The following is a 15,812-nucleotide window of genomic DNA, read 5'->3' on the forward strand; positions in this document are numbered from 1 at the left end:
CCCAGGTAAACACTCCACACCCAAACCTCCTGCCCCAACCCTGAGCCCCCTCCCTCATTCTAGCTCCTGGCCAGACCCTACACCCCAACCCCCAGCCTGCTCCTTCACCCCCAGCCCTCTGCTCAGTGCAGAGAGAGAGGAAGAGAATGGGCTAGAACCAGGGAGAAGGTAGGTACCCACTCTATGTGGGCAGGGCCAGGATCCCAGACCGGCAGCATGCTGAGTGGGGCCGGCAGCCAGGACCCTGGCTGGCAGGAGCCAGCAGATGGAACCCCAGATTGGCAGCGGGCTGAGCCGCTCAGCCGACTGCTGGTCTGGAGTCCTGGCCGCCAGCCCCGCTCAGCCCGCTGCCGGTCTGGGGTTCTGGCTACTTGCCCCTTGCCAGCCGGGGTCCTGGCCACAGGCCCTGCTCAGCCCGCTGCTGGCCTAGGTGAACGGAACCCCTGGCTGGCAGCGGGCTGAGCGGGCCGGTGGCATAAGATCAGCATTTTAATTTAATTTTAAATGAAGCTTTTTAAACATTTTGAAAACCTTGTTTACTTTACATATGACAATAGTTTAGTTATATAATATATAGACTTATAGAGAGAGGCCTTCTAAAAAATGTTAAAATGCATTACTGGCACGTGAAACCTTAAATTAAAGTGAATAAATAAAGACTTAGCACACCATTTCTGAGAGGTTGCCGACCCCTGCCCTATATGCTCTGCAGTGAAAACCAATGCAAAGAATTCATTTAGCTTCTTTACAATGGCCTTGAGTGCTATGTTAGCACCCTGATCATCCAGTGGCCCCACTGACTGTCTGGCAGGCTTCCTGCTTCTGATATTCTCTAAAAAATTTTGTTAGTTTTTGTGTCCTTAACCAGTTGCTCTTCAAATTCTTTCTTAGCCTGCCTTATTATACTTAGTGGAAACCAGTTTGTTCTCTGCTTTTGTGCATTTCAAGATTCTTCCTAATCCGATTGAGTGTGACGCGGGTGAAGACTTTATACACTTGTGAGAGGAGTGTGATCAGATGGTAGTTGCTCAGTTCTTCTGGATTGCCTTTATTTATCAATAGTATTGTTTTTGATTTCTTCCATGCATCTGGAACACGCTTGCTATTGATGTAGATAGTGAACCGTTGCACCAACGCTTTGAAGAGAGTATCTTCCCCTGCTTTGAGATATTCTGGCCAAACATCGTCTGCTCCCGGACTCTTCCCTCTCTTTATGTTATGAATTATGTATTCAATTTTTTCCCACATAACGTTGGGAACTTCTTCTGTAACCTGCTGCGTTGGTGTATGCTGGACATTGACATGCAAGGAGTAGAAGTCATTGTAGAATTTTGTACATAGTTCATTCATCTTGCTCCTTTCCAATGTCCTTTCACCATTTTCATCTTTCAGTGCTGCCAGGATAATCTGTTTCAACCTAACATCTCTTTCTACCTTCTTCAGACTCTCATTTTTTTCAGCCACCTCTCTCAATTTCTTCTTTCTAGTCTTCTTTGATCTTCACATGAATTTCCTTGCATGGCATTCTGTATTCTTTGCCCATTTTTCCTTTTAATTTCATGCACGCCCTCCTTGCCACCAGATTCTGTTTCCTCACTGATCCTCAGAGGATCAGCAAATATGAATGTGACAGTACCTATATAAGACATTTTTAGAATGAAATATTTATCATACAAAGGCATTTTTCCCATTGCAGGACTGCAATATTACAAGACTTCTTATTCTACCCAAAGTACATAAAGCAGAATCTTTTGATAATTGTGAACCACTTATCACCTACGAGTAAAGTATGTACTTGTACACCATGACTTCATCTTAGCCTGCTTGGAATGGATCCTCAAAGTCATATTTTGCATGCAGAGCAAATGAGGTCTTCTTATACCAGTCTTAGTATGGACATGGGCAATGGTAGTGCAGAAGTGGCTGAGGCACTCTTCTTTGTGGAAGGGGAGCAATCTAGATGCAGAGAGTTCCCTCCATCCATGGACCTAGGCAGAGAATCTGGACCATCTGTCTATTCCACTGGATGCATATTTACTGGACTTCATTCTGAAGAAACCTCTACTTTTTCTTTCTTTTCTTAAAAGTTCACTCTGTTTTATGCTTGCTATTTAAAAGTGGGTTTCTGCTTTGCTTTTTTAACCTTTTCTGTCCATGACCTTTAAAACAATAATTAGTAAATAAAGGCTCAGCTGGTCTCAATCCAACTGGCGGGCAGCAGCAGCTGGAAGGAAGCCAAAGTAAGCTTGGATCATGGTTGTGTAAATAAATATCAGCAGCACCTTGTTATTCCACTGTTTATCTTCTGTTATTCCCGTTCACCTGCAAGTGTATGGCTGTCAGTTGCCTCCCCCATAGATGCTATGTCAGTGTTGCTGCAGGAGTTATGTAAGGAAAACAGAGGTGAAAGTAAGCCAGTACGCCCCTGTATGGCGTACCGGCAAGAGACAATGAGCCGTACTGGGGTGGATCAGCTTCCCCAGGTGCAATTTAAAGGGCCTGCGGCTCCCAGCAGCAGCTGGAGCCCCCAGTCCTTTAAATTGCTGCCAGAGCCCCGCTGCTGGAGCCCTGGGGTAACGGTGGCAGGGCTGGGGCGGTGATTTAGAGGGCCCAGGGCGGTAGTGGCCTTTTAAATCGTCCCCGGAGCCCCACCGCTGCTTCCCCAGGGCTCCAGCAGGCTCTGGGGACGATTTAAAGGGCCCGGCACGGTAGTGGCAGCCGGAGCCCCGTCCCTGGAGCCCTGCTGCTGGAGCCCTGGGGAAGCGGCGGCGGGGCTCCAGGGATGATTTAAAGGGGACTGCTAGAGTCCCCGGCTGCCGTGGTTACCCCAGGGACCAGGGAAGGAGGCACTTGCCGGTACAGGGAGGGCTGGGGCTGGCTCTGACCTCCCCGAGCCATGCCCCTTCTGCCTGAGGTCCTGCCCCTTCTGGGGGCCAGAGCCGGCCCCAGCCCAGCCCCATACTAGTAAGTCCCTAGACTTACTTTCACCCCTGAAGGAAGAGAACTGGAAAATGAAACCAGTAGCACTAGATATTGCTCTGTGCTGGTGTGCAAAGGGGCTGTTAGTTCATGCATACCTGAACAACCTGCAGGTAGGATGGCATCAGTGGATGGGATATAGGTGATGTCTCTCTCACATCCTGCCCTCAAGCAAGCAGCAGGGCAGGATCCTTCTTCCCTTGCATTCATGACAGCACTAGATAAGTTGCCTGTTTACTAGCCAACTCCATGCACTCCAAGGATGTGCGGTCCGCCAGCTGGTGGTGGGATGTCCAGCCTCTTAGCACCAATGTAGACAGCAGTATGCTCTAGCCTGGCACATGCTGTTCCTTTTGATTTGCAACAGCCGTGAAGTGCAATCAACGGCATGCTTCCTATGCCCACTGAACGGAATGCAACAGGTGATCAGATATGGACAACAGGGGGTCATCTGGAGCCTGGGCTAAAATTCTTCCAGTAGCTGAATGAAGGATTAAGATAATTTCACTGTCTCTGATGGAGTCACGCTCTCCAGATATCACTACAGTAAACTACCCTTCACTAAGGCTCATAAAAATGCTTCTGAGGAGCATATTGTCTGCTTTTGGAATGGACTGTATTGCATGAATGGCAGGTATTGTGTCTCTCCTTGGTTATGAGGTTTGACTCGAGGAAATTGTGTAACCCCATTTTGTGAAAAATTACTGGCAGCATAGCACCAGCCTTCCAAATAAAGCATTTCTGTTCTCCTTTGCAGCATCAGCCAGGGCAAAATTTGGCCTTCACTCATTACATATCGTGAAACATTAGAGCGGGGACTTGGAGCCAGGACTCCTGATTTCTAATCACTGCTGTGCTAATGACCCACTGCATGTCACGGGCAGGTCTTTAAGGCTTACATTTTCAGGTGTGCCCTAATGGGTGCATCAGTTTTTGGGAGCCCAGGTTGAGACATCTTGGGCCTATCTTCAGAGTGTTGAGCACACACAGCTCTTATCGACTTTAAAAGGACTTCAGCATTGCTCCTTCATCACTGGTTTCTGGCTCTCTCTCTCTCCTTTCTGTTTATAATTATTCCACTCCTGTCTCTTAGCAGCCATTTACAATCATACCTTAACTCTAGCCAAGAAAGCAAGCAAATGTCTCCCTTTAGCACTCAATGCAAGTGGAGTTAATGGACTGTCTCCATGGGGTGCTCCCTGAGTGGTACAGTCTGAATATCTACACCAAGCTCCCATCAGCTTGTACTGCCATCAGGAATGGGATGCTGAGACTACCATCAAAACAAGTGTCTCCTGTGTGATCAGCAGAACAATATGCTGCTGGCTGATCAGCTAGTGTTACAGGATATGCTTTTCTCTCCTAAGATGTGCCATAAGGACTTGATGCACCAAATCCAGATTTGAATCTTTGGTATGTTGTGCTTCCTTTGAGCCTTCCCTCTCCTTTACAATGAGTATTAAACATTATGTCAAAACTGAGGAAATCTCTTTCTATATTTCAAGATATGCCTGCATCTATCTGTATGTTACAAGTGCATGTGCATCTGTTTGTATGCACATGCTAGCTTCATATGCACATGCTACATTCTTGTAACACGACTGCTGTCTTCTAGAGTTTTCTCATCATATTTTGAACTTAAATTTGTCTTAAGTATTTCAAAGGAACCCTAAGTCCTGCAGTAAATGTGCTGAGTACTGAAACTAGTAAAATGATAAAAGCCAAATTTAATTTTTTACTCCCCAAATGCCCCCTATTTAACCCATCTCAAGGCATACACCTAATTAAACATACATATTTTGCTTCCTTTATCAACAAGAACACAAGTTCAGATGACCTAGACTGGCTGCGTACTGGGCCAGTCTCTCAGCAGATCTTACAGTTGCCTGAAAGGTGCTCTAAATTACACTAACTGCCAACAGCTCCAAGGGGCCAAAATGGCAGCTAGGGAGCAGTGAGATGTAGGGGAGCCCCAGTGATGCCTCCTTTCCTTAGCCTGTCCCCTTTAGATGGGCAGGTTGTGGGAGCTACTACACTGATTCCATGTCACCAGATGATCCTGTTGTCACACAGGAGTGATCCTCTGACAGTTGGCTGCATTGGCTCTACAGCCAGATTCTGATCTCAGTGAGTGCAAAAGGTCACACCCCACCTAAAGATATAACCCTCCACCTCAGTTGGACCAACAGGAGAAGCAAGCACCAAAATCTATGGCTCACTGAGCACCATCTGTCAACAAGTCCTCAGATATTTAAATAAAGGTATTGTTAGCTTGAGCGTTCCAGCTGACCAGAACCACTGTGGTGATACCATCTACGGCTAAAGTGTCCTCACTAGGTAGAATGTAGTTGAAATGTTCTTCACTCTGAGGAGACATAAGTGATTAATTCCTTATTTGTCACAACACTCGCACACTGAGAACTAATTTCTCTGTTGCTCAGACATATTGTACACTACACAAAATACATGATAAAAGATTATGATAATCCTAATTCTCTGTACTTCCATGGTATAATAAGGCAGTGAGATGCTGAGGCAATGTTATGTGTAACTTTATTACACTCTCCTTCTTCCTGTACTTCATCTTAACTCTGCTGCAGCACAGACAAAATTTGGTCTTTTCAGAAATTAGCAGAGTTAAACCTCAGGGTTATTGTATGTAAAACCTTGGTAAGCAGGTGTTAGTAGTTACCATTGACTTCAGAGGGAGTACCTACAGTTTCTCAGTAAACAAATATTTAATGCACACAGAAAACATGGTAAATAGTATGTAATATACTAGTATTTAAAATACTATGAATAACTTTTAAACAAAATCTGACAGGCAGCAAATCTACTGGTGCTCCTTATACAGCCTTCCCCACTATGTTGATGTTACATATATCCTCTAAATCTTCAGAAACAACTGCTGAGCCTGTGAAGAAACTGCCACACACCAGTTCTGGGAGTTTCTGGGCTATTTTAGGTGAGTTGCTCTGCCCTGCACTATGCACATGTGCAGAGACACAGAGCAGTCAAAACAAAATTCATGTCTCCTCCTCACCGCCTCTCTCCTTTCCTTTGAGTTGTAGTATAAAATTTGTGGGTTACAATAGCAGCCAAAGATCTAAAAGCACTTATAAACTTGAATTATACATCACAACATGCTTGCGAGGTGGGAAGTATTTTAACCATTTTGGCCCAAGCCTGCTCCCTTTACTCATATGAGAAGTCCCATTTAGGTCAAGGACTACTTGCATCCACAGCAGTTTTCAGAATTGGGCCTGATCTTGGGAAAACTGCAGCCGAAAAAGGTTCAGGGCCAGATCATAAATAGTGATGAGCAACCTCAAATCCCACTGCTGTAAAGGGAAATTGATAACACTCAGCACTGAACAAGCCCTCATTGACAGATTTTCAAAAGGGTTCAGCATCCAGAAGCTCCCTTTGTCCCAGCCCCAATTGTGAGTGCTGAGCACTTTCACCAGTCAAACCCAAAGAGTCAGATTTTTAAATATCATTAGGTGCCTAAAGATATACCTAGGGACCTAGTAGGATTTTCAGAAGCACCTGGGACCAGATCCTGTAGCATATTTAGGCATCTAACTCCCACTGAAATCCCACTCGGAACAATCTACATCTTTAGGTGCCCAAATACCTATAAAATTCTGATTCTGACTTTCCTAGTTAGTGGATATGTCAAGAACTGAACTCAGTGGTTGTGCCTCTCAGTACTCTGGACAAACTGCATCTCCCCACAGCACACCCCTCTCACGTTACATTGTTTTCTTGCAATATCTGCAGACACTGTGGCACCAATGGGGCAATCTCTAGCCATCTTCTTCAAATCTAGTCCAGCAAAGTGTTTATAATGTGTGAAGGACTGTTATTTCCTGTTTTTAAGCCGCTTGTTATCTGGCACAATAAGAACTTTATTATTACAATGTTATTATTCTCCGGCACAATGAAAATACATTAAAGCTGAGAACATAACAATGTCTGGAAGATTAGGCCATTTATACTCACACTGATTAGTTTCATTCCTTTGGAAACTACCTGTTGGGTTAGAATTAGAGACTCACCCTTATCTACCCCCAGGATGGAACACTCACAAAATTCAGACCCAGATTCAGATGCAAATTTCACAATGGCCCCTATATTTACAACGTTTTCAACCACCTCCAAATTTTAAACCCTCTGATGTTTGGGTGTTCAAAATCCAGAGCAAAATTTTGCATATCAAGCCCATCCCTGTTGTTATTTGTATAATAGCAGATTGGAGCCTCATTGTGCTAGGTGTTGTACAAACACACACTGAGGGACAGTCCCTGACAGATTAAGACTGGGAGGAGAAACAATGGCACGGAGAGGTGAAGTGACTTGGCTATGGTCACACAGCATGTCAGTTGCAGAGGCAGAATAGAGAATTGTTAGGGATGGAGGGAGAAAGTTCCTATTCCTTCCCTCACCCTGATTCCCACGACCACCTTACTCTAAATCCCTATAACTCTTACTTGACGTGAGGAATGGAATTTAGCCTTTATTGTGTTATTGCATTTAATTTGCCATCCCAGCTGAAAATAGATGAGTTCTGAGATCACCTATGGTCTTATTTCTTGTGTCTATCATGCCAGTCTCCTCACCTACTCTAGGAGGAGCTTGGGAGAGACCACCTATGGGCTTCCTTTTATCTTGGATATGAAATAAAGAGATCTTTATATTGCTGGAAACATTCACAACTTCTATAACAAAAAAAAGCAAACAGACAGTTCCCCTCAGCCCAGACAGTACAGCACTCCCAGCCTGAAAATACAGTTTTAATTGAAATTACAAATATGTGGCCCAATTCTGGCCCTCCCCACATTTTGCCCCCTTTACACTCAAATCCTGGCTGTCCTAAGATGTACAAACCCAGCAGGATTCCTTGTGCTGTGAGCATGAAAAAAACAAATGAAAGAGGGCATGTAGGAGCTGTGGGCTGGTCTGGGCAGTATGTGCTAAAAAAGTCATAACATGCTGAACCAAAGATTCAGAGGTAGGGAGCACCAATATTCTCCAGGCTGGAGGAATTTTCTCCCCAGCAACCTGGCTAGATTCCACATGCCTACTTCCTTAGCCATGCCATAAAATGCCACAGGGATCTGCAAAAGGTCAGATATGATATAATTTGGGAAGGCACCCTCAGGAACAGGGTACAACAGTTTTGCTCACTAATTCCCCTGCTCACCATAGCTTGGGATCTGAGTTTCAGAAATGCCCACAAAGAATTGTAACTTCAAACAGATTAATAAATTCATAGATCTATAAGGGCAGAAGGGATTATCAAATCATCTAGCCTAACATCCAATACAATACAGGCAACAAAATTTCATCCACTTCCTCCTGCACAGAGCCTAACTTATCTGCATTTGACTAAAGCATATCTTCTAGAAAGTTCCAGTTTGGATGTGAAGACTTGAAGACACTACAGCCACAATTGTTTGCAAGTGCAAATGATTAGGTCAATTAAACGTCTGCCTATCTGATTGCACCTTCTAAAAAACCAGGCCCTGAAAATCAGGATGGTTAAACACAAAATTTAATTAAAAATAATAGGCTTGCACTCTAGTCAGCATTTTTATATGCTATCAAATACCAGTTCCTTTGTCTGTAAAAACACAGCTGAGGAGATAAAAAGTAAGAATCTGTAAGGCACCCTTATATTTATTATGCTTGAACCGATCCATTGTAATGTACATTACCCACCCACCTTTCTCCAAAGGAGGATGGATTTATGGGTTCAGCTTGCATGCTATTGTTGCATGACTGAACTTTTTTTGATTCTGGAATAGCACTATAATTTTTTTTAATCACTTGTGACATCTATCCCACTAGATAGTGAGCTCCACCACAAACATAGGTCTTGTCTACACATAAAACTAATCCAGAATAAGGTATGGTGCAATTTAAAGTGGATTAACTATTCCTGATTAACTCCATTTATTCTTATTCATTTAATCCACTTCCAAAATGGATTAAGCAAATTTGGAATAAGGTGTTTTTATTGAGGAATAAAATCATCCACACATGGAGTTAATCAGAAATAAGTCACGTGTAGACAAGCCCATAGGTAAATATCCCATGTTATTTATGTAGATCATGTTTTGGGAGCTGTGGTGCCTAAACTGATATTGCTGGGTTAAAATTCATTCACTAAAGCCAGAGATTCCTTGGCCCCTGCACAAGCATGCACTGTAAGGAGGTCAGAGGGGGGACCCAAGAAGCCTACTTCCCCTTTCTGTCGCATGCACGGCCTTTGCACTCAGCATCTCTGAAGATCAGACACTTATTTAGGTCAATGGGCCTGTGCATATAGGGACAAATCCTGGTCCCATTGAAATCAGCTGCAAAATTCCCATTCAGTGGGATTAGGATTTGACCCACAGGGGAAACCTGAGGACCCACACCAAATCTGAGGACAGTAAATGAGCTTGGCACTAGAAGGCTGAGATGGGATCCTTCTCCCCCTGAAGAGCAGCAGTTGAACTCATCTAGCCAGCTGCAGAAAAATTCCATTTCTGCTGTCTCCACTCTGACATGTAGGGGAAGAAGAGAGGTCTGGCTGGTAGGTATGCATAGTTATGGATCCACTGGCTAGTAGGTATGCATAGTTATGGATCCACTGGCCCTGCCCCCAAACCTCCTGTATCCTGTGTCAAGAAAGCACATCTGTGCTAGGGCATAAGGAGCCTACGGTGCAGCACAAGGGACGTGGACCCACTCTCTGCATCCTGTCCCTCCATGCTGGAGGATGTGCAGGGGGATTCAAACTGCCCCATCATGCAAGTGTGAAATCCTCCGATGGTTTGTTTGGTTATTTAAACTTGTACTGGAAATTTCTGGAATCCCGAGGCATTTTGTTTTATAATTTAACCCTTTATTGTAGTGTATTGGGGTGTACAGTCCCCCCCACAGAAACTAAGGGATGGAAAAAGCAGTATTCGGTCAAGAGGGCCCCACAAGGATTGTTAGGCAGAGACGGGCTCCACCTAATGAAGAGAGGGAAGAGCATCTTCGCAAGCAAGCTGGCTAACCTAGTGAGGAGGACTTTAAACTAGGCTCACCGGGGGAAGGAGACCAAAGCCCTGTGGTAAGTGGGGAAGTGGGATACCAGGAGGAAACACGAGCAGGAGAGCGCAAGAGCAGAGGACTCCTGCCTCATACTGAGAAAGCAGGATGATCAGAGAGTTATCTTAAGTGCCTATACATAAATGCAGGAAGCCTGGGAAACAAGCAGGGAGAACTGGAAGTCCTGGCACAGTCAAGGAATTATGATGTGATTGGAATAGCAGAGACTTGGTGGGATAACTCACATGACTGGAGTACTGTCATGGATGGATATAAACTGTTCAGGAAGGACAGGTGCGGCAGAAAAGGTGGGGGAGTTGCATTGTATGTACGGGAGCAGTATGACTGCTCAGAACTCCGGTATGAAACTGCAGAAAAACCTGAGACTCTCTGGATTAAATTTAGAAGTGTGAGCAACAAGGGTGATGTCACAGTGGGAGTCTGCTATAGATCACCAGACCGGGGGATTAGGTGGATGAGACTTTCTTCAGGCAACTAACAGAAGTTACTGGATCACAGGCCCATGTTCTCATGGGGGACTTCAATCACCACGATATCTGCTGGGACAGCAATACAGCAGTGAACAGACAATACAGGAAGTTTTTGGAAAGTGTAGGGGACAATTTCCTGATGTAAGTGCTGGAGGAACCAACTAGGGGCAGAGCTCTTCTTGACCTGCTGTTCACAAACAGGGAAGAATTAGTAGGGGAAGCAAAAGTGGATGGGAAGCTGGGAGGCAGTGACCATGAGATGGTCGAGTTCAGGATCCTGACACAAGGAAGAAAGGAGAGCAGCAGATTGTGGACTCTGGACTTCAGAAAAGCAGACTTTGACTCCCCCAGGGAACTGATGGGCAGGATCCCCTGGGAGAATAACATGAGGGGGAAAGGAGTCCAGGAGAGCTGGCTGTATTTTAAGGAATCCTATTGAGAACAAACCATCCCGATGTGTAGAAAGAATAGTAAGTGTGGCAGGCAACCAGCTTGGCTTAACAGTGAAATCGCTGCTGATCTTTAACACAAAAAAGAAGCTTGCAAGAAGTGGAAGATTGGACAAATGACCAGGGAGGAATATAAAAACATTGCTCAGGCATGCAGGAGTGAAATCAGGAAGGTCAAATCACACTTGGAGTTGCAGCTAGCAAGGGATGTTAAGAGTAACAAAAAGGATTTCTTCGGTATGTTAGCAACAAGACGAAGGTCAAGAAAATAGTGGGCCCCTTTACAGAATGGGGGAGGCAACATAGTGACAGAGGATGTGGAAAAAGCTAATGTACTCAATGCTTTTTTTGCTTTTGTCTTCATAAACGAGGTCAGCTCCCAGATGATTGCACTGGGTAGCACAGTGTGGGGAGGAGGTGACCAGCCCTCTGTGGAGAAAGAAGTGGTTTGGGACTATTTAGAAAAGCTGGACAAGCACAAGTCCAGGGCTGGATGGACTGCATCTGAGAGTGCTAAAGGAGTTATCGGATGTGATTGCAGAGCGATTGGCCATTATCTCTGAAAACTCATGGTGATTGGGGGAGGTCGCAGATGACTAGAAAAAGGCTAATGTAGTGCCCATCTTTAAAAAAGGGAAGGAGGAGGATCCTTGTAACTACACGTCTGTCAGCCTCACCTCACTCCCTGCAAAAATCATGGAGCAGATCCTCAAGGAATCAATTATGAAGCACTTACAGGAGAGGAAATTGATTAGGAACAGTCAGCATGGATTCACCAAGGGCAAATCATGCCTGACTAACCTAATTGCCTTCTATGACGAGATAACTGGCTCTGTGGATGAGGGGAAAGCAGTGGACGTGTTATTCCTTGATTTTAGAAAAGCTTTTGATACGGTCTCCCACAGTATTCTTGCCAGCAAGTTAAAGAAGTATGGGCTGGATGAATGGACTATAAGGTGGATAGAAAGCTGGCTAGATCGTTGGGCTCAATGAGTAGTGATCAATATTTCCATGTCTAGTTGGCAGTCGGTATCAAGTGGCGTGCCCCAAGGGTTGGCCCTTGGGCTGGTTTTGTTCAATATCTTCATTAATGATCTGCAAAAAGAAAAGGAGTACTTGTGGCACCTTAGAGACTAAGCAATTTATTTGAGCATGAGCTTTCGTGAGCTACAGCTCACTTCATCGGAGCTGTAGCTCACGAAAGCTCATGCTCAAATAAATTGGTTAGTCTCTAAGGTGCCACAAGTACTCCTTTTCTTTTTGCGAATACAGACTAACACGGCTGTTACTCTGAAACCTGTCATTAATGATCTGGAGGATGGCGTGGATTGCACCCTCAGCAAGTTTGCAGATGACGCTAAACTGGGAGGAGAGGTAGATACGCTGGAGGGTAGGGATAGGATACAGAGGGACCTAGACAAATTGGAGGATTGGGCCAAAAGAAATCTGAGGAGGTTCAACAAGGACAAGTGCAGAGTCCTGCACTTAGGATGGAAGAATCCCATGCACTGCTACAAACTAGGGAACGAACAGCTAGGGAGCAGTTCTGCAGAAAAGGACCTAGGGGTTACACTGGATGAGAAGCTGCATATGAGTCAACAGTGTGCCCCTGTTGCCAAGAAGGCTAACGGCATTTTGGGCTGTATCAGTAGGGGCATTGCCAGTAGATCGAGGGATGTGATCATTCCCCTCTATTCGACATTGGTGAGGCCTCATATGGAGTACTGTGCCCAGTTTTGGGCCCCACACTACAAGAAGGATGTGGAAAAATTGGAAAGAGTCCAGTGGAGGGCAACAAAAATGATTAGGGGACTGGAACACATGACTTACGAGGAGAGGCTGAGGGAACTGGGATTGTTTAGTCTGCAGAAGAGAAGAATGAGGGGTGATTTAACAGCTGCTTTCAACTACCTGAAGGGGGTTCCAAAGAGGATGGCTCTAGACTGTTCTCAGTGGCAGCAGATGACAGAACAAGGAGTAATTGTCTCAAGCTGCAGTGGGGGAGGTTTAGGTTGGATATTAGTGTTCACTAGGAGGGTGGTGAAGGACTGGAATGCGTTACCTAGGGAGGTGGTGGAATCTCCTTCCTAGGAGGTTTTTAAGGTCAGGCTTGACAAAGCCCTAGCTGGGATGATTTAGTTGGGGATTGGTCTTGCTTTGAGCAGGGGGTTGGACTAGATGACCTCCTGAGGTCCCTTCCAACTCTGATATTCTATGATTATATGATAAGCAGGGGGAAGAATGAAGGGGAGACTTTCTGAAGAGAGGAAGCTGGGTTGCAGCTTCTGAGAGCAAAGTGATCTGCTGGAGAAGGCTTTGGACAGAGCATAAGACCCCAACCAGAAGGGTAGGGACCTCTTTTCCCTTGCCCACTTCCTGTGGAGGGAGGACAACTGAACACTGGGGAAGAGAGCTGGCGAATACTTATTTGACCAACTGAGCCGGTCAGATTTTCTAAACCTTTTATTATTTTTGTTGCAGCCTTTGGAATCTCTCCAGTTTGTCCCCATCTTTCCTAGAGTGTGGCACCTCAAATTGGACACAGCACTCCAGCCAAGGCCTCACCAGTGCCGACTACTGTGGGACACCTACCTCCCATGCCTTACATACGACACTCCCATTAGTACACCGCAGAATTATATTAGCCTTTTTCGCAACTACCTCACATTGTAAATTCGTATTTATTTTGTACCATTATACCCCCCAAATCCTTTCCAACAGTACTACCACCTTCTGAACCAGCTACTCCCCATTTTGTAGTTGTGCATTTGATTTTTTTCCTTCCTAAGTGTAGAACATGCACTTGTCTTTAGTGAATTTCAGAACACTTCTCCAATTTTCCAGGTCATTTTGAAGCCTAATCCCATTCTCCACAGCTAGTAACCCCTCCCAATTTGATGTCATCTGCAAATTGCATTAGCATACTCTCAACTCCATGATCCAAGTCATTAATGAAAACATTGAATAGTACTGGAACAGCATTGACCCCTGAGATCACACTACATATGCCCTCCCAGTCTGATAGCGAATCACTGTTAAATACTCTGTGAGTATGGTCTTTCAATCAGTAGTGCACCCACTTTATAGACATTTAATCTAGACAACACTTCCCTAGTTTGCTTATGAGATTGTCATGTGAGATGGTGTCAAAAGCCAACTAGAATCAAGATATATCATGTCTACTGCTTCCTCCCGCCCCATTTTTTGCCAGAAGCTAGGAATGGGTGACAGGGGATGGATCACTTGATGATTACCTGTTCTCTTCATTCCTTCTGGGCACCTGGCATTGGCCACTGTCGGAAGACAGGATGCTGGGCTAGATGGACCTTTGTTCTGACCCAGTATGACCGTTCTTATGTCATCCTGTCAAAGAAGGAAATTAGGTTGGTCTGGCATGATTTCACAAATACATGCTGGCTAGTCCTTAAAACCCTATTATCCTCTAGGTGCTTATAGATGAATTGTTTGCTAATTTCTTCCAGTATCTTTCCAGCTATTGAAGTTAGGCTGATTGGTCTGTAATTCCCTGGGTCCTCTTTGTTCCCTTTTTAAAAGATAGGTATTATATTTGCCCTTCTCCTGTCCTCTGCGACCTCACCTGTCTTTCCTAAGTTCTCAAAGATAACTGCTAACAGTTCTGAGATTGCTTCAGCTAGTTCCTTAAGCATCCTAGGATAAATTTCCATCAGGTCCTGTCAACTTGAATACATCAAATTTATCTATCTATTCTTCAACCTGTTCTTTTCCTAAATTTGGCTTGCATTTCTTCCCCTTTGTGGTTAATATTGTGTTGAGTATCTGGTCACCATTAACTTTTTTTAGTGAAGACTGAAGCAAAATAGGCATTGAACACCTCAGCCTTCTTGTTGATGGTACAAGCAATGTGCCAAGAAATGCATATCAGAAATGAGACTGGCTCCTCAAGCATCAATCAGGTCTGGATTCAGCACTTACAATGGGCAAACTGGTGCATGGCATTAAAGGTCACCCAGTATCTACTAGGCCAAACTACGCAGCCCTGAATCTGCTGATGCCTCAACAAGCCACAGAGAATTCGGATTTCTGTGATTCTGGAGCAATAACAATGACTTCAGTGGATTTATACCACTGCTACTGAGGTCAGAAACACTATGTGAGCCAATGATCCAACCAACAGGGCAATGCAAGGAAAATGTCATAAGCTGCATTGATTGAAATAGTTGTCTGTGCATTACCTTCAAGAGGACCTAACCATGTGAATGTTCAATTGTTTTCAAACATCCACTGTTTGTCATTCTTTTCTAAGTATGAAGTAGGCTTTTAATTCATCCACAGTTTCACTTTAGATTCTCCCTGCCAGGGTGTTTGGGTTGCAACAGTGGGAGAACATTTAATTTGGTATAAAAAATAATGTTCATTCAGATTTCTCTTTATGGAAACCTTTCTATTATTCTCAAATTTGATAAAAGCTTTTTTTTTTTTATCAAATCTGAAGTTGGTGCCAAATTGGAGCTTGCAATATCTCTTTTAAATGTGTTATGCTAAACATAAACAGGAAACTTTTAGCGTGCTGAACCAATGATTAGTGCTTCCATATAAATATAGGAGTCACTCTTTTCTTTCCTTGGAGGACTCTCTGTTGCATAATCTGCAAAAGGTCAATGACCTGGGAGCTGCCCAGGACATCCAAAACAGAAGCATGTGAAAAATAGCATTTATATGCAAACCCAAAGCCTCTTCCCCCTGAAATCAATGACCAAATTCACATTTACTTAGATGGGAGTGCAGTCCATGCCAATTTCTGAAATATTAATGCTTATTTCTCCTT

The 15,812-nt window shown here is 44.4% G+C and overlaps 1 protein-coding gene across 1 annotated transcript in view; it reads right to left on the reverse strand.

Moving 5' to 3' along the window:
- Positions 1 to 906: 906 nt before the first annotated feature.
- LOC140911925 (uncharacterized) overlaps positions 907 to 15,812 on the reverse strand; it is a 71,771-nt gene continuing 56,865 nt past the window's right edge. The window contains exon 2 of the mRNA XM_073346084.1: positions 907 to 1,498. Within this exon, the coding sequence (XP_073202185.1) occupies positions 907 to 1,498 (592 nt within the window). The remainder of the gene's footprint in view (positions 1,499 to 15,812) is intronic.

This window comes from Lepidochelys kempii, chromosome 5 (assembly GCF_965140265.1).
Source record: "Lepidochelys kempii isolate rLepKem1 chromosome 5, rLepKem1.hap2, whole genome shotgun sequence".
Taxonomy (NCBI): domain Eukaryota; kingdom Metazoa; phylum Chordata; order Testudines; family Cheloniidae; genus Lepidochelys; species Lepidochelys kempii.